The 21256-nt window shown below is 52.9% G+C and overlaps 1 protein-coding gene across 1 annotated transcript in view; it reads left to right on the top strand.

The window, feature by feature from the left end:
* The window catches only part of KSR2 (kinase suppressor of ras 2), a 271249-nt gene extending 257066 nt beyond the window's left edge, over nucleotides 1-14183 (top strand). Inside the window, exons 15-19 of the mRNA XM_059676311.1 lie at nucleotides 381-477; nucleotides 1548-1681; nucleotides 5989-6120; nucleotides 11148-11277; nucleotides 14046-14183. Coding sequence (XP_059532294.1) covers nucleotides 381-477; nucleotides 1548-1681; nucleotides 5989-6120; nucleotides 11148-11277; nucleotides 14046-14183 — 631 coding nt within the window. The remainder of the gene's footprint in view (nucleotides 1-380; nucleotides 478-1547; nucleotides 1682-5988; nucleotides 6121-11147; nucleotides 11278-14045) is intronic.
* The last annotated feature ends 7073 nt before the right edge of the window (nucleotides 14184-21256 follow it).

The raw sequence follows: 21256 nt of genomic DNA on the forward strand, positions 1-21256 counted from the left end.
CCCAGACCCGCCTCCCAGAACCAGTCCGAGTTCCCGCCCCAGGCTTACTATCCCGGGGGGTTACCAGGGGCATGTCCACAAGTCCACCCTGCTATGTGTCACTTCTCATAACTGTGTGGGTCATCCCTTCTTAAAAACACGTTTTTATTGATTTCACAGAGGAAAGGAGGTGAGAGAGAGAAGAAACATCCTTGATGAGAGAGAATCATCAATCAGCTGCCTCCTGCAATTCTCTACTGGGGATCGAGCCCGCAACCCGGGCATGCGCCCTGACCGTAACCTCCTGGTTCATAGGTTGATGTTCAACCACTGAGCCACACCGGCCGGGAAAAGTCACCCTCATCTCAACAGCTACCAACCATTTCTCTCGTCCTTTCCAGCCTCTGTAAAGGACGGACCCTCTATTCGGTGGTGCGGGACGCCAAGATCGTCTTGGATGTCAATAAAACCAGGCAGATTGCCCAAGAAATTGTGAAGGTACCATAGGGTCTGGGCCCCCACCCTCCCTGAACCTCAGAAAGACCGTGCCCCCTCTTGGGACTCATAGTGTGGCTTCAGACCAATAGTCTGGGCTTAAAAGAAATCAGACTTGACTTGACAAATGTTATGCCAAGTGTATGTAAGAATTTTGCCCCAAGATACAACCATTAGGGATGGACTCTCGGTGTTTGGTTCCCATCTAGTGCCTTGTCATCATGATAATTGGACATGTACAGGGACCAGGAGGGGAACATTCGCCTTGTTAGAATCCTTTACTCCTCGAGTCCTTGAATTCCCAGGTGTGTTAGCCATCTCTCTCTAGCTGCTGGGGAAACATCCAATTATTGGATGTTGTTTGGAATTAAAACAAGCAGGAACATCCTGTGTTTTCTGGCAGATGCCTCATTAGTCAGTTGTATCCGGTCTTTTATTTCCAGTGGAAGTGTCAGGACTAAGGGGTGAGAAGCAATAAAAATGTAACTTCTCATAAAGGCAGACAAAACTCTAGACACCCACCCTTGAGCTGCACCTTCAACAGGTTCTTCTCCATGTTTTTGATGATCGAATCCTGTTATGTCTCTGGAGGAATGCAGTGTGTTCCGCAGGGGCAGGGGCGGGGTTAAGTAGACTAAGGAGCAGGTCTCCTGCAGCGAGTTATTTGTCAAAGAGGAATAGGGCTTGGGAGGCGGGGGGGAGGCGGGGGGGGTGGTATGTGTGTGTAGAGACAGCTAATGAAATTCCTTTCTCGGGGCCCTCATCTCAGATCTGTTCCCACCCTCTTTCTTTTGGAGAGATCTTCCTTTGTTTCTAATTCAGGAAGCAGAAGAGCTAGACGACAGTCGTGCAGTGGTCTGAGGGTGGTGGCAGATCTGTGTCTTGGGGGCCCTGCCTGTTCCCACCTGCCAGGCCTTCTCCCAGCCGCCTGTATGCCTTTAATGTGGGCCCTGGTTCTACTGCTATCGTGCGGTCCCTTGGGCAGAGCAGGGAGTGTGAACCAAGAACCCAGGCCGCGGTGGCAGCGGGCACTCAGGTTTCCTCTGACAACCCTGTCGCCTTGTTCCCGGCAGGGCATGGGCTACCTCCACGCCAAGGGAATCCTGCACAAGGACCTCAAGTCCAAGAACGTCTTCTACGACAATGGCAAAGTGGTGATCACAGACTTCGGGCTCTTCAGCATTTCCGGGGTGCTGCAGGCTGGCAGGTGAGAAGTGGTGGGAGGGCTCAGAGGGGTTCTCGACAGGGACGGGGAGTCATCCCAAATGGCTTTAGTGACCTAGACGTGGTGTAGCCTGAGGTCACCTAGCTGAGCAGCCAGGCCGCCCTGTGATGGTGCAGGGCTGACTCCCAGGTGGGCACCGAGCATCTCCAAATCCTGCAAAGCCCTGGCCTTGCGTTTCACTGGAGGACTCTTCCCGCATCCCAAGTACTCACCCGGAAGTGGGAATCACCCAAGAGCCTCCCTCCAAGTTTCCATTCATTTTAGTGGAGCAGGACTCAGTTAAGAGTGAGGGATTTAAAGTCAGACACGCCTGGGCCCACTGTGGCTTGGCCACTTACTTACTAACTGACTTCAGTCAAGTCATGGATGTTTTCTGAACTTCAGTTTCCTGTCTGCAAGGAAAATGATGGATGGGGTAGTGCTTGCCTCCGGCTCCTTGTGTGGATAAAATCAGATACCACATCCAGTCCAGCGCAGTGCCTGGGGCACAGGACACTACAAATAGTAGCTGCTGCTGAGTTGTAATTAGTACTAATTTGCATAGACCTCCTCAATATCACACAGGAGAATCATTAACCACCAGTTAAGTAATTAACTCTCAGGCGCCTCTCACCCCTAGAGCGAGGTGACCGTGTGAAAAACAGCTTGATCCCAAGTAAACAACCCATAATTCAGAAGGGCCGCCTGTGTGGCTTTTAATTTGGAAAGTGTGCGCACACACACACACACACACACACACACTCCAGACCCAGCGTGTTTTCTCTAGCGGAGCCCCACGTTTACCGAACGGCTTCCTCCTCAGAGGCAGCCTCACAGTTTCTCCTCCTCTTCAGCTTCTTCCCTTTGAGAATAACCGGTGTCCGCGCTGCTCCCAGGCCTCTCCCAAGTGAACTTGGTTCACGCTCCGTAATACCTGGAGTCTAAGTCCCACCGTCCGGAGTCGGGTGAGACGTGATCTGGCTCTTTCTGTGTGATGCGGAAACCAACAAAAGCTTAAATTTCATTTTTAGATTTTACTCCACCCCCCCCCCCCAAATTCTCGCAGTCTTCAAAACCATCTACATAGAGCATCTCAGATAAGAAAATAGGCAGAAAATGATCAAATACATCAGCACGGAGCGAGGTGGAGAGAGGCCTCGAGTCAGAACCCAGAAGCCAGGCAGGCTGGCTCCTGCGGGCTCCTTCCCTCTGCCTCCCCGACAGCACTTACTTCGAGGTTTGCTGCAGGGGGACCAGCACACTCCCCCTGTTGCCATCGCCACTGCCCCTCTTTCTTGGATGGCATTCTTACTTTGGGTTCTACTCTCAACCTCATTTCTGAGTCCCCAAGATAAAAAACGTATCCATAGGTAATACCCAAGCGCACTGATTGTGCGGCCCTGGCAGCTGCCACAGCCCTGTACCAGGCATTGTCTCCCTTTAGTCCCTGCACCGGCCATGTGGAAGTATGTGCCCATTTTGTAGGTGGTAAAATAGAGACTCGGGTCTGCTCAAGGTCACAGAGCTAGTAAGCAACAGATGGGTCCTTAAATCCCTGCCAGTGTCTCAATTCCACAAGTAAGAACTCACTGGCCTGCCACCCCAAGCGCTTGCTAATGGATTCGAGTCCTGTATTTGCTAGCGGGCGATGTGTTTTATCCCGTCCGCTGTGTAGGGCACAGGAGCAAGTCATGTGTCACTGATGGGGAAAGACTGAAATTTGGACCATTTCCTCATTTTACGTAGAAATTTGAACAGTGATTCTCAGCTGTGCTCTCCCCGCCCTTCCCCGGGACATTTGTGATGTCTGCAGACATTTTTAGTTGTCACAACGGGAGAGGAGGTGCTACTGGTGTCGAGTGGGTACAGGCCGGAATGCTGCTCACCATCCTCCAGTGCGCAGAGCAGCCCCACCCAAAGGACTATCCAGCCCAGACCAGAACTCAGACTCCTGCAGCCTCTCGCCAGGCTTCTCCCGCCCCCAAGCAAGGTCTGCAAGACGACTTCAGGGAGGATATGAACAAACATTTTCCATATTAATTTTAATGTGTACTTAAGAAGTGCTAGTTTCTACTTAAGGTCACGTTAAAAGGTAATCTATTAAAATATACAGGAGTGAAAAAATCCATTTGTTGTAAATAATATTCTAGCATAGCACTGTCCAAGGTGGTAGCCACTAGCCACAGGTGGCTGTTTTAACTTTAATTCAAATAAGTAAAAAGCTCATTTCTTCAGTTGCATCGGCTGGATGTCAGTTGCTCAGTAGCCAGGATGGAAGCAGAGGGTGAGAATAGCTGATCTCGAAGGTGTTGAGCTGGGGCAGGACTCCCCGCTGTGGGATGTGAACGAATGAGTTCAGGAGGCAATGCCTCACGCCTTGGGGAGCTCAGCAGCCTGCCCTGGAGGAAGCCGCCAGCCCAGCCAGCCTGGGTTCCCAGCAGGCGCCCCGGAGGCCCCACTGCTGGGGGCTCTGGCGCCTCCCAGCCTCACTCCTTTTTGTTTGTGTGTTTGTGTGTTTGTTTGTTAATCCTTATCTGAGGGCATTTTTCCCCATTGATTTTCAGAGAGAGAGGAAGGTAAGAATGGAAGGGGGGGGGGGAGGACAGAGAGAGAGAGAGAGAGAGAGAGAGAGAGAGAGAGAGAGAGAGAGAGAGAAAGAGAGAAGCATCAGTGTGAGAGACACACATTGATTGCTTGCCTCCTACACATGCCCGTCTGGGAACGGGGATCACCAGGGATCAAACCTGCAACTGAGATATGTGCCCTTGACTGGGAATCAAACCCATGGCCCTTCAGTGTGCAGCCAGCGCTCTAACCACTGAGCAGCATCAGCCAGGGCACAGCCTCACTCCTGATGGTTGGAGGTACCCATCCCCTTCTCCCACACCTGCCCACTCTTCCTGTATCAGCTGGCCCTTTCCTAGGAGAGAGGGGAAACTCGCAGGAGGTCGGATTTCAGTCTCAGATGGAGAGTTCTGCACTTGCTAAAGGTGTACAGTGAAGAAGGGAGCCAGCCAGCTTCCCGTCTCCTCCAAGGATGGATCTCGCGGAATGCTCATAGGTGCTGCCCAAAGACGCCCACGCAGCATTGTTCATGGTGCTGGGAGGGGAGCCACCCAGGGCCCGCCCCCGGGTTGGATGTAAACATTCAGTGGATACACAGGATGGCGTCACGTGTGCCACTCACACTGGTGTTTCTAGGTTTCTAGAACACAGGCCCTGCCTGGGACCTTGGTCTCACTTTCCCCCCTGCCTGCAGTTCTCCTGTGCAGAGGGCTGGATCCTTTGGGTCGTGCCCATCTTAGCTCACATTTTACCTAAAGCCAGCTTCCTCTTATCTTCCACACTTCCCCTTTTTAACCTTTTGTGCAATGCTTACCACCTTCTGTGTCTTTCCTGTGTATTTAATTCACTTGTCATCGCCTCTCCCTACCAAAGTTCGGGCTCCAGCAGGGCGGGCCCCATTGGTCCTGTTCTCCGCTGGGCTCCTGGTGCGAGACAGAGCCTGGTGTCATAGTGCATGCTCCATAAATACAGCTGATCCTCCTCAGTCACAGACTCCGTATTTGCAACTCACCTACTCAGATGTATTGGTAACCCCAAGTCCGCATTCACGGCCCATGCACAGTCATTCAGGAGCATGCAGGGTGGGGAAGGATTGGAGTCACATGACAGGCCTGTTCCCCACTGAGGCTGAACAAAGGGCCACTCTTCCCTGTTGCTCCAGCGGCCATGGGGAGATGACCAGGGAGTGGAGGGGGGGTGCCTGCCATGCAGCGCAAGAAGCCCCAGCCCTGGGGCCAGCTGGCACTGGGCAGAGGGGCAGCTCCGGACAGGCATCCACATTCGGAGCCTCAGCTTCCCCTGTGCAAAATAAAGAAAGCAGAATGGACCGGGACGGGTGGTTTGGGGGATTTGAGATGATGTATGTGAGAGGTGTGTGTGCACGCGCATGCGGGTATCCGTCCGTACTTCCCAGGAGCACCAATTTCGTATTCGCCGGCACATGTTTGTGGAGACTACAGAACATGACTCCACAAGGATGAGAATCGGCTGTATTCATGGAATGCAGGGGGGAGGGGCGCCTCAGAGGCAAAGGGACCCAGATGGTTTGGGTGTTGCCTGTCTCTCTAGACCAGCCTTCCCTGTACCACTCCCACTGGGTCTTAGCCTCAAGTACAAGGTCAGGCAGTGCCCCAACAGGGAGACACAAGAAAGCCAGCAGAGATGGCACAGGGGCTGGGGCCAGCGCTGGGGGCCTGACCTCCCGGGGCCGTGACACAGGACTCACTCTGTGCTGTGCTTTCCAGGCGGGAGGACAAGCTGCGCATCCAGAACGGCTGGCTGTGCCACCTGGCGCCCGAGATCATCCGCCAGCTGTCCCCCGACACGGAGGAGGACAAGCTGCCCTTCTCCAAGCACTCGGACGTCTTCGCCCTCGGGTAGGCGCCCGCCCCGGCCTTTGAGAGCCTCGGCCCCGGCAGAGGCCCGCCTCCCCGGTTTCCTTCGGTGCTTTTGGGAGGGACGGGGCGCCTGTCTGTGGGGCAAAGTGGCTGGGTTTCTGAGTGAAGTTGGGGGATCTGACTGGGATGCAGGAAAAGGGGGGCCCCAGCACATCTTCGTGCCTGGTTTCTAACTGGTTATGGACCATGGCAGGCTACCTGGCTCATTCACAACAGTATGTCCAGTTTCAGCCCAGCCACAGTACTGTGTGCGGAGTGGAAAAGAGACGGACAGGATTGAGGCTGGCGACCAGGCCAGGCGGAGATGCTGGTGTGTCCGCTGAGTCAGGGCCAGCGGGTGTGGAAACGGGGAATGGAGACGCATTCAGAAAGGGGAGCGACGGGGTTTGATGTGGGTGGCGCCCAGATTTCTACCTTAAGCACCTGGGCAGAGGGAGTTACCACCTCACCAAGGTAGAGAGAGCCTGGAGGAGGGGCAGGAAGGCAAAGAGGGCCGAGTCGTACCCAGTGAGTTTGAGCTGCCAGGGAGCTGGCCCCGGAGCCAACCAGAAGGTGCAGAATCTGCATCTCGAGCTGGGAAAGACGAGTTGAGGATTGTCGGAAGGAAAGGGTGACCGCCGTCCTGGGAGAGAACCGATGTCTGTTGTTTTTGTTTTTTTAACTGATTTCAGAGAGGAAGGGAGAGGGAGAGAGGGATAGACACATCAGTGATGAGAGAGAACCATCGATGGGCTGCCTCCTGCACGCCCGACACTGGGGATCGAGCCTGCAAGCTGGGCATGTGCCCTGAACGGGAATCGAACCGTGACGTCCTGGTTCATAGGTCGACGCTCAAGCACTGAGGCTCACGGACCGGCTGAGTGAGATGTCTTTGGAAGTGGAGAGGGGGGTGAGGATCCAGGACACACAGCCCCGAGATGCGGGCCGAGCGCTCTGAGAAGGTGCAGCTGGGAAGGCTTCACGCTCCCCTCCCTCCAGTGGCCCCGCTAACCTCACCTGAGCCTTCCGGGTGGTGGAGGGCTGGGGAGAGAACGCTGGGGAAGCTGCCGGGAAAGCCGCAGGCCTGCAGATGCGTGTAGATACACTGAGACCCGGAGAGACGTTAGGCCACCTTCCCCGGGAAAGGGCCCACCGCGCCCTCTGTGAAACCTGGGAGCGGGTCCTGGCACGTTAGGATGCTCAAGACCATCACTTGGACCCCTTAGTGGCTGTCATTTTCCCTGGTTCGTTTATGCCCCAATCTTTATCTAGTTAGAAACTGTTATCTGAAACCAAATTGCAGTAATTAAGTTGGTATATTTTCATATAAATTTAGCAGAAGAAAGAAGAATGTAATTAACAAAATGTACCGAAGTAAGTAATTACTTTTCCACTGGTGTTTTCATCTTCGGCAACTGTTATTTTCCTTTAAGTGAGTTCTCTTGCAAGTTGGGTGCGAACGAGTTTTAAGGCGGCCTTCTTCATTCCTGACACTTGCATTCTGGTTTCCTGCCCATTAGACGCCCCTAGGTGCTTGGGAGCGCCATGCTCACGCATAACTTAGGGCAAGGGGACTTTCAGAAGCGTGGTGAGCACTGCGTTAGGGCTCTTACGAACAGGTGTCATGCCCGTTCCCAACTGACAGGTGAGGAAACTGCTCCGAGGGCTCAGTGACTCTCCCGATGGCAGGCAGGAGCTGCGAGTCAAACGGGGGACAGCCTCGCTCCAGATTTGGTGCTTTGAACCACGGGAGTCATTTCACCACTCAAAGCCCTAATTAAAGATCATAAAACCCACTGAGGTGTTGTAAGGAGTAAGTGAGCAAACACGCATAGGGCACCCAGCCCCGCACCCCCACTCCGGCTCTCCCAACAGCCTCCCTTTCTCCTTTCACATGAGCAGCCCCTGAGCCTGCAGTCTGTCTGTGCTCCTCACCAGCCCTCACCCATCAACTACAGGGGTTGTCCTCCCAGAGAATTCTCTGCCCCGATTGCATGATGGGGCACAGGGTTGCCAGTCTAGCACAATGGCCAGTGATGCAATTCTGTAGTCCGGAGAACTGGATACAACCACCTATTTGCTATGTGACTTCAAGTAAGATAACATAACCTTTCTGGGCCTCGGTTTTCTCATCTGTAAAATGGGGATAATGAGCCTGCCTCCTGTTTAAAATGGAGCTTTCATTATTATTCAGATATGATGAGGCCAATAGATTAGCTGTGGTCGGCAAACCGCGGCTCGCGAGCCACATGCGGCTCTTTGGCCCCTTGAGTGTGGCTCTTCTACAAAATACCACATGTGGGTGTGCACATACAGTGCGATTAAAACTTTGTGGCCCATGCATAGAAGTCGGTATTTTGTAGAAGAGCTGGTATTTTGTGGAAGAGCCACCCTCAAGGGGCCAAAGAGCCGCATGTGGCTCGCCAGCCGCGGTTTGCTGAGCCGCAGTTTGCAGACCACTGGATTAGGGCAATGACTGCCATTGAAAGGATACTTTGTTACAGTTCCCAGGACAGGGCATATGTACTGAGAAGTAAACACTCAATCAGTGTTATTGTTTATTGTTAGGATAAAACCACAGAGCACCTTAACTTGAGAACTTCCTGAGCATCTAAAGCAGCGGTTCTCAACCTGTGGGTCGCGACCCCTTTGGGGGTCAAACGACCCATTCACAGAGGTCGTCTAAGACCATCGGAAAACACATATATAATTACATATTATTTTTGTGATTAATCACTATGCTTTAATTATGTTCAATTTGTAACAATGAAAATACATCCTGCATATCAGATATTTACATTACGATTCATAACAGTAGCAAAATTACAGTTAAGAAGTAGCAACGAAAATAATTTTATGGTTGGGGGTCACCACAACATAAGGAACTGTATTAAAGGGTCATGGCATTAGGAAGGTTGAGAACCACTGATCTAAAGCAACATCCCAGCACCTGAGCGGCAGCACCCCTCCCCGCCCGGGAAGGATGAGGTTGGCAGGGAGAAGCGATGCTAAGGGGAAGTGGGACCCTAGAAATAGCCCGATTGACACAGTCCTCTGATTCAAAAGGATAACGGGGTGCTGGTGTTCTTTAAGGCAAATTTACACAAATTAGCCTAGATCGGAGGAAAGATCAGCTCTGAGGATGGTTTCAGAGAGTCCCTGAGTTGTGGAGCCTTGTTCTCAATGAGCTTGTCCGTGCTGCCTGTCACTACTTGAGCCAATTAAGCAGAGACAGGGTTGACTCATATGTGAGCGTTTATTCCAGTATTGCCGGCAGTATGGGAGAGCAGCAGGTTAGCCACAAAAATCTGCTCTGCAGCCCACCATAAGCCAGCTGCTTATATAGGCATAAGTACAAAGGAAAGTAGGCAAAAGGGCAGTTTACAGATATGCAAAAGGCTAGGGGTCTTCAAAGGGCTTAGTGACATGCAAGAGCTGGGGTTACATGGGGAAATAGCCGAAGGGAGTGCCAGAATTAACAGGTAAGCAGACTGGAAGTTTGCAAAGGCCTGCAGGTATGCAAAAAGGGCTGGGGATCTTCAAAGGGCTGGCAATTCTGGTTTCTGTAACAAATCTTTGTTAATCTTTTCATGATAATAGGCAGCTCCTGCCAGGGTGGAATGTGCCTTCTTTAATCAGAATAAAACAACCACAGAGCCGGATTAATAGTTCTTACAATACTAGCTGGTTTCCCATCATTCTATTTCTGCCCCTTTCCAGCTGAGACCTATCCACAGGGAATAGCACCAACACCCACATCCCAGGAGCACCCACATGGTCCTCACTGCCCCCCGCACCTCCCAGCATCATTTATGCTGCCAGCCCGGGCCCTGTCCATTCCCACGTGCTGCTCACCGGAGCAGACGTTCTTCAGTCATTACACTGTCATTGTCTATGAAACACGTGATGACAAAATCAGTCCTTCTAGAATCAACCTGGCATCGACTTGCCCTCCACTCAGCATCCCAGATAAACAGCCTCCGGTCTCCAACATGGCAGGGTAGGGCATCCAGGCTCAGGGAAGTGACCTGACCTTCCCAGCTTCATGCAGCCAGTGCAGAGTAGAACCAGAACTTGAACGCAAGGCAGTCCGACTCTCAGACCGTTTCTCTTCTTTCAGTTATTCTACAGGATGATTCACACTTAGAAAAACACAAGTACAAAAGGGAAAATTCCTACCTATTCCTTCCTATCACAGAGATAGCCACTGTTAACACTTTCCAGTGTTCCTCTTTATTCTCCTGTTGATACATATATAATGCTTTTTAAAAAAAGAGTAACATTATATCTTAGACATAGTTTTCTTTTTTCATTTAAAGTGATATATTGAGCATTTTTGTCCCGTCGGCAAAGTTTTCTTGAAATGCGTTAATAACGTAGGATTCTATGTCATTTGATGATTTACCATGATACATGCAGCCTGTTCCCTCTGCTGAACACTTGCATCATTCCTGCTTTCTTCAATGTTACGCATCATGTTGCAGAGAACATCCTTGTGAATGACTCTTGTATCCTTAATTATTGCCCTACAGTGGCTCTCTAGAACAGGGGTCCTCACACTACGGCCCGCAGGCTACATGCAAATACAAATATTGTATTTGTTCCCATTTTGTTTTTTTACTTCAAAATAAGATATGTGCAGTGTGCATAGGAATTTGTTCATAGTTTTTTTTTAAACTATAGTCCGGCCCTCCAATGGTCTGAGGGACAGTGAACTGTCCCCCTGTTTAAAAAGTTTGAGGACCCCTGCTCTAGCATTCCAGGCCAGAGGTCACAGCCACACTCTATTACGGGTTCTAGGTTTTGATTCATGTTAATCAAGGCACCAGAGGCGGTATCCTGGGATAAGCATGACTCTAAGACACCAAGAGAGCCTTCAGCACAGCCAGGGAGAGAAACAGCCACCCTGGGAGGCAGAAAGTAGGGGACAGAGTGACCAGCCAGCAGGCTGGCGGGTGGGTGGGTGTTAGTGGGGGGATACGAGTAACATGTCACACCAACACCCCTTTAACAACGTCTGCCAACAGAACAATCTGGTATGAACTTCACGCCAGGGAGTGGCCTTTCAAGACCCAGCCAGCAGAGGCAATCATCTGGCAAATGGGCACAGGCATGAAACCCAACCTCAGCCAGATCGGCGTGGGAAAAGAGATCTCGGTGAGTCGGATGGTGCCAGGTCCTGGGGACAAGGGGAGCAGCAGACACCATTCCGGCTTTCTTTTTCTTGTGTGTGAAGGTTGCAAGTGCTTTCCCAAAGGGTAACCAAAAAGCATGCCCACAGCCTTGTCCTGTAATAATTTGGAGCTTAGAAGGAAAACTCTCTGAACCGTGCCTGCAATTCAGGTTCCTACCATCAGGGACGCAGTACCACTTGGCCAGGTTTTCCTAGCAGTGGACTGCTGAGTTAAGTAGAACCAGGGAATCCTTCTTTTTCTGTCAATTTAAAAAAGACATTCATTAAAATATCACTGGTAATCTAATTTTAATTGCATCTACATTAAAAAATTTAAGGCATTGTCCAACTCAGAACAAGATATAAAGAAACAGAGAAGCCTGAGTATCTATATATATAAAAGGCAAATATGCTAAGTCTCCGACTGTCCAACCAGTTGCTATGATGCACACTGACCACCAGGGGGCAGACGCTCAACACAGGAGCTGCCAGGCTGCAGTGACTTGGCAGCGGCAGTTCTCGGGTGACGCACCCGAAAACCAGAGAGGAGGGAACCCGATTCCCTGCAGGGCCTCGTGATTCCACCTTCGGACGTGGGTTATGTTGTTGCTGCGGCACTGTCGCCCCGAATCTGGTTTACTGCACACTTGCATTTGCATTTCACACCCTGTATGACAGCAGCTTTGCAGAATGCCCTCTCGCACTCTGGGACCCCTCGGGGGATGTCAGGCCAGGCCGAGGGACCCCACTCACTCTGCAGACGCCAGGGAGGGACAGAGGGAGGTTGGCTCTAGGGCGTGTCCGGCCCATCTTGCCCAGTCCTGCCCCACCAGCCACCTTCTAATAAATTTCCTTTCAATGTTCATGAATCCGTGTACTGGGTCACTAGTATATTAGTAGTCGTCCTCTAAAACATAGCACAAAGAATTCTCTTTTTTTTTTTTTAATCTTCACCCGAGAATATTTTTTCTATTGATTTAAAGAGAGTGGAAGGGGGGGGGGAGCAGAGAGAGAGAGAGAGAGAGAGAGAGAGAGAGACTGATGTGGTTGCCGCCCACATGCCCCCGACCAGGGCCGGGAGCCTGCAATCGAGGTATGTGCCCTCAACTAAAATCGAACCCAGGACCCTTCAGTCTGCAGGCCAACACTCTATTCACTGAGCCAGACCAGCTAGGGCGAATTCCCTTCTTTTGATAAGAGACAGATGAGTCAGGGAGGGGGTCATTATCTGGAATGCTTTTAAGGACTGCCTGCCTCTTAAGTTTCCTTTCTCAGGTGAGAATATTACTATAAGTAATTTTCCCCTCAATGACTTTGAAGGGCACTATAGTATTGGGATGTGGATTCCTTTTCTCCCTCCCCACTAAGAAAAATGTTCACAAACTCATTGAGAAGTATTTTATTGATCTTAGTGTATTCCAGGCCTTCTAGAATAGGGCTAACCTAGCCTGCCATATGGCCTAGAAAGTAGGTGAGTAGAAGGATAGGTGGATGGGTGGATGGATGAATGGGTTGGTGGGTGGATGGATGGATGGATGGATGGATAGATGATGGATGGGTAGATGGATGGATGGATGGATCATGGATGGAAGGATGGATGGATGAATGGGTGGGTGGGTGGGTGGATGGATGGATGATGGATGGATGGATGGATGGGTGGATGGATGGGTGGATGATGGATGGGTGGGTGGATGGATGGATGGATGGATGGGTGGATGATGGATGGGTGGGTGGATGGATGGATGGATGGATGGGTGGATGATGGATGGGTGGGTGGCTGGATGGATGATGGATGGATGGGTGGGTAGATGGATGGATGGATGGATCATGGATGGAAGGATGGATGGATGAATGGGTGGGTGGGTGGGTGGATGGATGGATGATGGATGGATGGATGGATGGATGGGTGGATGGATGGGTGGATGATGGATGGGTGGGTGGATGGATGGATGGATGGATGGGTGGATGATGGATGGGTGGGTGGATGGATGGATGGATGGATGGGTGGATGATGGATGGGTGGGTGGCTGGATGGATGATGGATGGATGGGTGGGTAGATGGATGGATGGATGGATCATGGATGGAAGGATGGATGGATGAATGGGTGGGTGGGTGGGTGGATGGATGGATGATGGATGGATGGATGGATGGGTGGATGGATGGGTGGATGATGGATGGGTGGGTGGATGGATGGATGGATGGATGGGTGGATGATGGATGGGTGGGTGGATGGATGGATGGATGGATGGGTGGATGATGGATGGGTGGGTGGCTGGATGGATGATGGATGGATGGATGGGTGGATGGATGGATGGATGATGGATGGGTGGGTGGATGGATGGATGATGGGTGGATGGATGGATGGATGGATGGATGGATGGATGGGTGGATGGATGGATGGATGGATGGGTGGATGGATGGATGGATGGATGGATGGATGGATGGATGGGTGGGTGGATGGATGGATGGATGGATGGATGGGTGGATGATGGATAGGTGGGTGGATTGATGGATGATGGATGGATGGATGGATGGGTGGATGGATGGATGGATGGATTATAAATTCATGAATTTAGATGGGTACATGTATGGTGGATGGATGGATGGGTGGACAGATGGATGATGGGTGGATGATGATTGAAGAATATGGAAGTGGGATAAATGGATATACAAATGGACAGACCCAGTGAGGTTCCAAAGAGTAATATAGACATCATTTTTGTTAAATCATCACATATTGGTTTCTTTTAGGACATCCTTCTCTTCTGCTGGGCCTTTGAACAGGAGGAGAGACCCACCTTCACCAAGCTCATGGACATGCTGGAGAAACTGCCAAAACGAAACCGCCGCCTGTCTCACCCCGGGCATTTCTGGAAGTCGGCAGAGTAGGTGTTCTCCCTCAGCCCTCTCCCCGCTGCCCGTGTCCTCTGGCCTTGGTCACCTGTTGCTCCCTTCCCCAACTCCTCTGCCAACCTTCTGCTTCCCATGCACCACCTCCCTCCCCCAGCCACCATTCGTCCCTACCAGGTTTCTGTTCAGGGAAGTCTGCTCTGGGATTTGGGCCCTAGCACTGCCGTGTGGCTACCATGCCACCTCATGGTCTAATTCTCCCCGATGAAGGCTGATGCCCAGTGGGTGGGGCATCCCGTGGAAGGTGGTACCCTGAACCCACCAAGCCCCACGTGTCAGGTATTCCACGGACCCCTCCACAAGGTCTAGCTTTCAGGAAATCTTCCCTCAAACCAGCAGCCTGTCCCCATCAAGGCAACGCTGAGCTCCCAGCATTCTCTGTTGCACAAAGACAGGTAGGGAAGGTTCTCCCTCCTCCCTGCCACAAGCGTCTCTGCCTTCCTCACTAGGAGGTGCCAGGCCGCTCCCCTCCCCCTTATTCCTGGCTGGAGCCCAGTGGCTCTGAGACAATACGTGTGTCTCTCTCTGGGGACCTCCCTCAGTGGAGTGGTCAGTGCTAGACTCCTTCCCTAAGCAGCTGGGGTTTGTAATCTGCAAAGGGGACCCACCAAGAGGTCTTAGCTGCAGCTGGCGTGTTCCAAGGGCGTCACGGCTAACTCAAAACTCACCTCTCGGGTCTCAGTTCGCCCCTCTGGTGGTTTCTAGACTCTCATATGTCTCAGCACATGGTGGGTTGGAGGAAGGCAAGCCCGTGTTCCAGAGACGTGCACCTCACATTTAATGTGCGTTCAGATCACCTAGGGCAGTGGTAGGCAAACTGCAGCTCAGCAAACCGCGGCTCGCGAGCCACACCCGGCTCTTTGGCCCCTTCAGTGTGACTCTTCCACAAAATACCGACTTCTGTGCATGGGCCACGAAGTTTCAGTCTCACAGTACGTGCGTGCCTGCACGTGGTATTTTGTGGAAGAGCCACACTGAAGGGGCCAAAGAGCCGCATGTGGCTCACGAGCCGCGGTTTGCCAACCACGGAGGTCCTAGGGAATTCTTATTCTGCAGGTCTGGGTGGGGCCCAAGATCTTGTATTTCCAACAAGCTCTGAGGTGATGCTGGGCGGCTGGTCCATGGGTCACCCTCTGAGTGGCCACTGAGCACTTGGAGTGGGGAGTAGAATGGAGATGGACTCTAGGTGTGAAGTAAGAGAAAGAAGAGACTGCAGGATAATTTGTTACATTACATGGACAGTATTGGCTACATGTTGAAATTACAATGTTTTGGAGCTACTTAAATTAAGTAAAATATATCATTAAGATTAATTTTACATTTTAATTTTAAAAATATGATTAGAAAATTTACAATGACATAGATGACTTCATTTTAAACAGCTTGCTGAGATATAGTTCACATAGCATATAATTCTCCCATTTCAAACGTACAGCTCAGTGGGTTGGTGTGTAAGGATTTGTCGGTGTTCCTGCTTCCATTTCTTTTGGGTTGCACTGTTTGTCCATTGCATGGCACTAGTCTGGATCATCATCACAACCACCAGCACAGTACCTTTAGGTTTAGACCCTAAATCCATGATGTTGACCCCTCCACTCTGCCAGCTTCTAGGCAAAGATTACCTGTGCACCTTCTGGGTCTCTTTCCAGAACCATCCTGGGAGATTGGGTACATACTTCTACCCGTGATGGCCTAGATTCTGTCTCAGCAGTGGTCAGCAAAGCCTCTCCCCATTGCAGGAGTCTTCCCGTAGCTCCAGCCCTTACCGACCATTCTCGGCAGCTCCAGATGCATGCAGGCTGGTACTCCAGCCCACAGGGCCTCCCCCGAGCCCACACGCTGGGCGGCCATCCTTACTTAGTCCAGAGGCTATGTGCTCCAGTGGGAAGAGTTCTGGATTAAAATCCTGACCCTGCTGCTTCCTCGCTGTGCACCCTTGGGCAAAACACTTAACCTCTCTGAACCTCAGTTTTCTCATCTGTTAAAAGGGTATGATGTACCTATCTTACAGGCTAGTCTCAGATTTAAATGAGATCGAGTATTGTGGCACTTGGCAGGGTCTGGCACATAGTAGGACCTCAATAAGGAGAAGTCCCTTCCACCTTTTCTTGCAGAGGACGGGAACAGCTCATCTCAAACTACCTGGCCTCAGAGAGGGTGCTCGGTCACAAAAGACAGCATGGTCAAATCCGTGACATTTTACCACTCTCTCCCTTCTCTAGGCTGTGACCTTTGGACAAAGGGATGGAGCTCAGCGGCCTCAGCTCCCGAGCCACCTCTCCTCCCCCGCTCTGTCCTCTGCCAGCCTAGGAGGCCAGAGGCTCGCCGTCAGAGGGGACCGCCGGCCGGCCTGGGAGCACTGCACAACCCAGCTCGGTGGCTTCCCTGTACCCCAGACCTGTGTCCTGTCGCTCGGGAAGAGTTGGGGACCCCTGAGCTGGGACTCAACAGGACCAGCCAGGGAGACACAGAATTGATGCGCAAGGTGCGGGGCAGGTGAGGGAGGAGGGATGCCAACTGAGCATGGAGTCCCCGGGCCGTGGAGACCAGGGCAGGAGGCCCAGGGAGCAGGCTCGCGGGACCCCTGTGCGTGGACATGTGTGGACATGTGTGCGCGATGCTATCTGTGCTCGATTCCCCTTGACGAGCCAGAGCCAGGCGGCTCCGCATCCCAGTGTGTCCTGGGCTGTCCTGGGCTCTGCGCAGTGGGTCCCGGCTAAGCTCTCAGGGAACACGGGGCAGACGTGCAGGGCTGAGCCAGCTTAGCGGGGGCTACGGGCCGACCTGGGCAGAGGGACAAGCTGTTTCTTTGTCAACATCTGGTCTCAGAGGCCCCAACCCAAGCCTGTCTGGTTTGTGGCTGCTCCCCACACAGCTCCCAAGTGCAGCCAGACAGTCTCGCATGCCGCCCGGGTTCTGGGTCTCGCTGGGTCGGTCCCAGACCTCCCACTCCTGTTCTGCGAGCACCGCCCTGTTGCCCCACCCTGCCCCTGTTCTTCGGAAAGCACAGTGGCTCCCTAGCAAGGATGACTTCTGGGGGCTCCTTCCTCTCAGCTCACCTTCATCCATGACACCCCGAAGCCCAGGCCCTGAGAACGGGGGCCCGGGGGAGGGGCTTCTAGAACATGGTCCCCTCCCTCTGCTTCGGCACTTACACCAGCTAAGGCTGTCGACCACAAGGACAGATGCGGGTTCCTGGGACGCGTGTGTGGGGGGTTTTAGGGGGTGCACACAGCATCCTGCTTGCAAAGGATTTCCCCTCCCCTTCACCCCTAAAAAGTGCCATTGGGAGGCGAGGAGGGAGGCTGTTTCCAGCAGTTCTGCGTTCTCAACTCCAGCCCGTGCTGAGCCCCAGTGGCGTCCCCGTTACAGGGGGTTCTGTTTGCTCAGGGCCCTGCATTGTCTCTCACCTTCATGCCTGCCTGGCCGGTGACCTGCAGGGAGCAGGTCATGCTCACAAAGTGGTGGGAGCCTCTGTCTTATGTTCCTTCTTCTTTCTTTATTTTTCTGGTGTCTTTTTTTTTTAGAGAGAGAGAGAGGGAAGGGGAGAGAGAGAGAAATGTCAGCGAGAGAGAAACATCAATGAGATGTCTTATGTTCCTTACATTCCATACCTTGTAAGGGTAGGGCTTACGTTCCCAAAGCTCTGGACCCCACGCATCTGCTCTGGCATTAAAGGGAGCTCTGTCCCCAGCGGGGCAGCAGCAGGCAGCATGCCCAGGGGTGGGGCGCGGCCTCACTGAACGCCCCGGGCACTGCCCAGCTTGCTTTCCTTCTGGTCACTACCTTCCCCAGACATCTCCCTCCAGAGAGGGAGCCCGACTTCAAAACCCCACCTGAGCTAGACTCAGCCTCCAACCAGGGGGAGGGTCTTCCCACCTTGGGCGACCCTCAGACCTGCTCGAGCTCTGGGGGCCACGCCCGCTTCCAAACTGGGAAAGTGATGGGACTAGACCTGTTTCCCAAGGCCCAGGCGAGGGAGCCCCTGTGCCTCCCGGGAACCTTCCCGCGTGCCTGCCCAGCACTGGCACCTGCAGGGCCCAGAGGCGAAGGCCCTGTGGGCTCTTCTAAGTGGCAGTTCCTTTTCCGAGGACTTCTGTGGCTTAGCTCAACACGTGTGTGTCTTGGGGGCATTTTACACACATTTGCACAAGCCCCTGCCTCTCCAGTGTTGCTGGGGGCAGCTCTTAGCAGCAGCTGCCACTGTGTCACCCAGCGCCCTGACCCCAGGCCTGAGATCCGGCTCTGCCCGCTGGCCTCCCGAGGGCCTGAAATCCAACCAGAGCTTCTTGGGCCCAGGGACAGCAGTCCTTGTCGTGGGCCTCTCGCTGGGAAAAGAAACGAGAAAGGGAGAAGCAGGCAGGGTCCGGCTACCCTGCAGCAGAAGTGCCCGCCCAAGCCGCAGCCTGCTCCTTCTCTCTTGTGGCAGAGCTAACTAACCCGCTCGGCTACCCAGATTTCCCAGCCGGTCACAGCACTAGCTTAAGATTAAGAACAGGGCCTGAGGGACCCAGGGAGGCACCCCAGCCTTCTCTGCACCCTTGAACTTCTCTGCTTTGCCGACCGTGTTTCCTGGGGCCCATCCCCTGCTCTTGACGTTTCCCTCTTCGCCCACTTCCTTCCTTTGTCCCAGCTTCCTGGCCTCAGTCTCCGAGCAGCCAGCCTGCACCAGGCGTCCTGCCCCTCCCCCCTCCTGGCTACACCACCCTGAATTGTTCAGAGGCTCAGGCTCAGACATTTCCATCCAGGAAAAACCCAGCCATGCTTTCCCTGCTGACCTCAACCTGTATTCACTGGGGAAGTGTTGGGAGGAGGGCCTATTCATTAATCCTTTGCAAGGAAAACAAAAAGGGGGGTGTTTATATTTTTATATCATGATTGCCTGTGATCCTGCTATAGAGCCCACACAACGAAGATGGAGTGTGTGTGTGTATGTGCGTGTGTGTGTGTGTGTGTGTGTGTATTTGTCCCATCACAGTTGGGTGCAGGTGCCCAACGCCCAACCGCAAGGTGTTCCTGTCTGTGCCTGGCTTTCGCAAACCCGGATGTACACCGGCTTCCCCCGTGGACCAGTCCACAGAGTGCAGACTCCCCAGGAGACCTTGACCTTGCCTCCTCTGAAGGTTGTGGATTTGCACACTGAATTTCACCCACAACACAGGGACTCCTTTGCAGGGGGAACACCCCTTGGCCTTATGTAGGGACGTCCCCATATGTCACCATCCCCAGACAGAAGGGGAGACACGAAATCTTCATCCATTTAATGCTGTTTTGTCCTGATTTTCCTTTCACTGGTCAAAGGGAACCATCTCGTCTTGCCCTCCATTTGTATCTTGGATTCTCTTGTCAGTAGAAGCCCTGGCTGGGTCTCTGGGGACTAGACTCCTGTATTCAGGAAACCTGGTTCTGCCTCTTCCCCACCTCCCATCCCACGCACACACACCCTGCCCCCCCCCCCACACACACACACAAACCCGACTCCCTCACCTTGTCCCTCCTGCGCTTCATCATCTAAGGATCGTGGAGGGAGTGGCATACCCTTAGCTCAGGCCCAGTCGCTGTCTTAAGAAATCTAGAGCTGGGGTTGGCAAACATCATGGCCCGTGGACCGTAGCCAGTGCACCGATCGTTTTTACATTCTCTAATTGGGGGTGGAGGGGGCCTAAGCAGAGGTTTCCGTACGTGAAAGCTCTATGAAATTCCAGTGTCGATGTCAGTTTTATTGACACATGACCACACCCTTATTTACACATGGACCGTGCTCTCTTTATGCTGCAGGGGCAGAGGCAGTGTGGCTCAGAAAGCTGAAAATCTTACAGCCTTGCTTTTTATAGAAAACGTTTGCCAACCTCTGAGCTAGAGATGTGTGCAACTGAAGAAGAAACCAGGGGAGGAACAGAGCCAGGGCGGGGCAGAGGGCAGAGGACGTGCTCCAGCAAGAGAAGAGCCTCCTACACTTGCCTGAGGTGCATGGGGCTGTCTCCGGAGGTAGAAGGCCCCCGTCCTTAAGTGTGAGCAGACCCCGAGACCACTTGGCCTGCAGGACGTGGAGGGAGTCCAGGCCTTGGAGGGTGGGAGGATGAGCTGGACTTGAAGGCTGGATTAGGCTCTCAGGATATCACAGACGGGGCAGCTTCAACAACAGACATTCATTTCTCCCCATTCTGGAGGCTGGAAGTCCAGGATCAAGGTGTTGGCAGGGTTGGTTTCTCCCAAGGCCCTTTTCCTTGGTTTCAGACAGTTGGCTGTATGGTCCCAGGTGCACATACATCCCTTCTCTCTCTCTCTCTCTCTCTCTCTCTCTCTCTCTCTCTCTCTCTCTCTGTCTGTCTGTCTAAGGACACCAGTCAAATGGATCAAGGGCCCACCCTACTCAAGCTTGATTTCATGTCAACTAATTGCATCTGCAGTGCCCTGTTTCCAAATACGGTCACATTCTTAGTCCTGGGGATTAGAACTTCAGCATCTTTTCTGGGAGGGACAGAATTCACCCTCTCACCCTCTCAGGAGGTTTCTCTGTGCCTTGATGCATCATCTGGGTCTCACAGCAGGCCCCCTTGGAGAATAGTCCGCAGAACCCCTTAGCCATGAGGGTCGGGACATTGCCCTCCCTCTTCTCAACCCTGCCCCTAGCTGACGCCTCCATCCCTGGGGACCGACAGCCCTGGGCTTCGTGGGTGAGCTGGGCGGCCTGTCTGCAGTGCGACCATCACGTGACCATCGAATGACTGTGCTTCCTCCCGCTCTGATGTGGTTGGTGACACCACGTCTGTTTCCATTCATGCTCTTGCTCAGTGGGAGGGAATGGGCCTTGGTGAGCTGTGCGCTCGCTGTGTCCTTTTTCAGTTTTGCCTGTAAAGTGAGGAAGTGCCCACACAGGCTGAGGTGGGCACTCTCCCCGGCCCCAGCCTCACCTCACGCCTCGCCTCACCCCACCGCAGCCCTCACCTGCACACACCTGTAAGGGGAGAATCAGTCTGGGCCCCGGAACAAGGGAACCCAGTGTCTTGAAGGCTCCCGTTCTTTCTACTCACCCACGTCATGCCACCCAC

This window comes from Myotis daubentonii, chromosome 19 (genome assembly GCF_963259705.1).
Source record: "Myotis daubentonii chromosome 19, mMyoDau2.1, whole genome shotgun sequence".
In the NCBI taxonomy this organism is placed as follows: Eukaryota; Metazoa; Chordata; class Mammalia; order Chiroptera; family Vespertilionidae; genus Myotis; species Myotis daubentonii.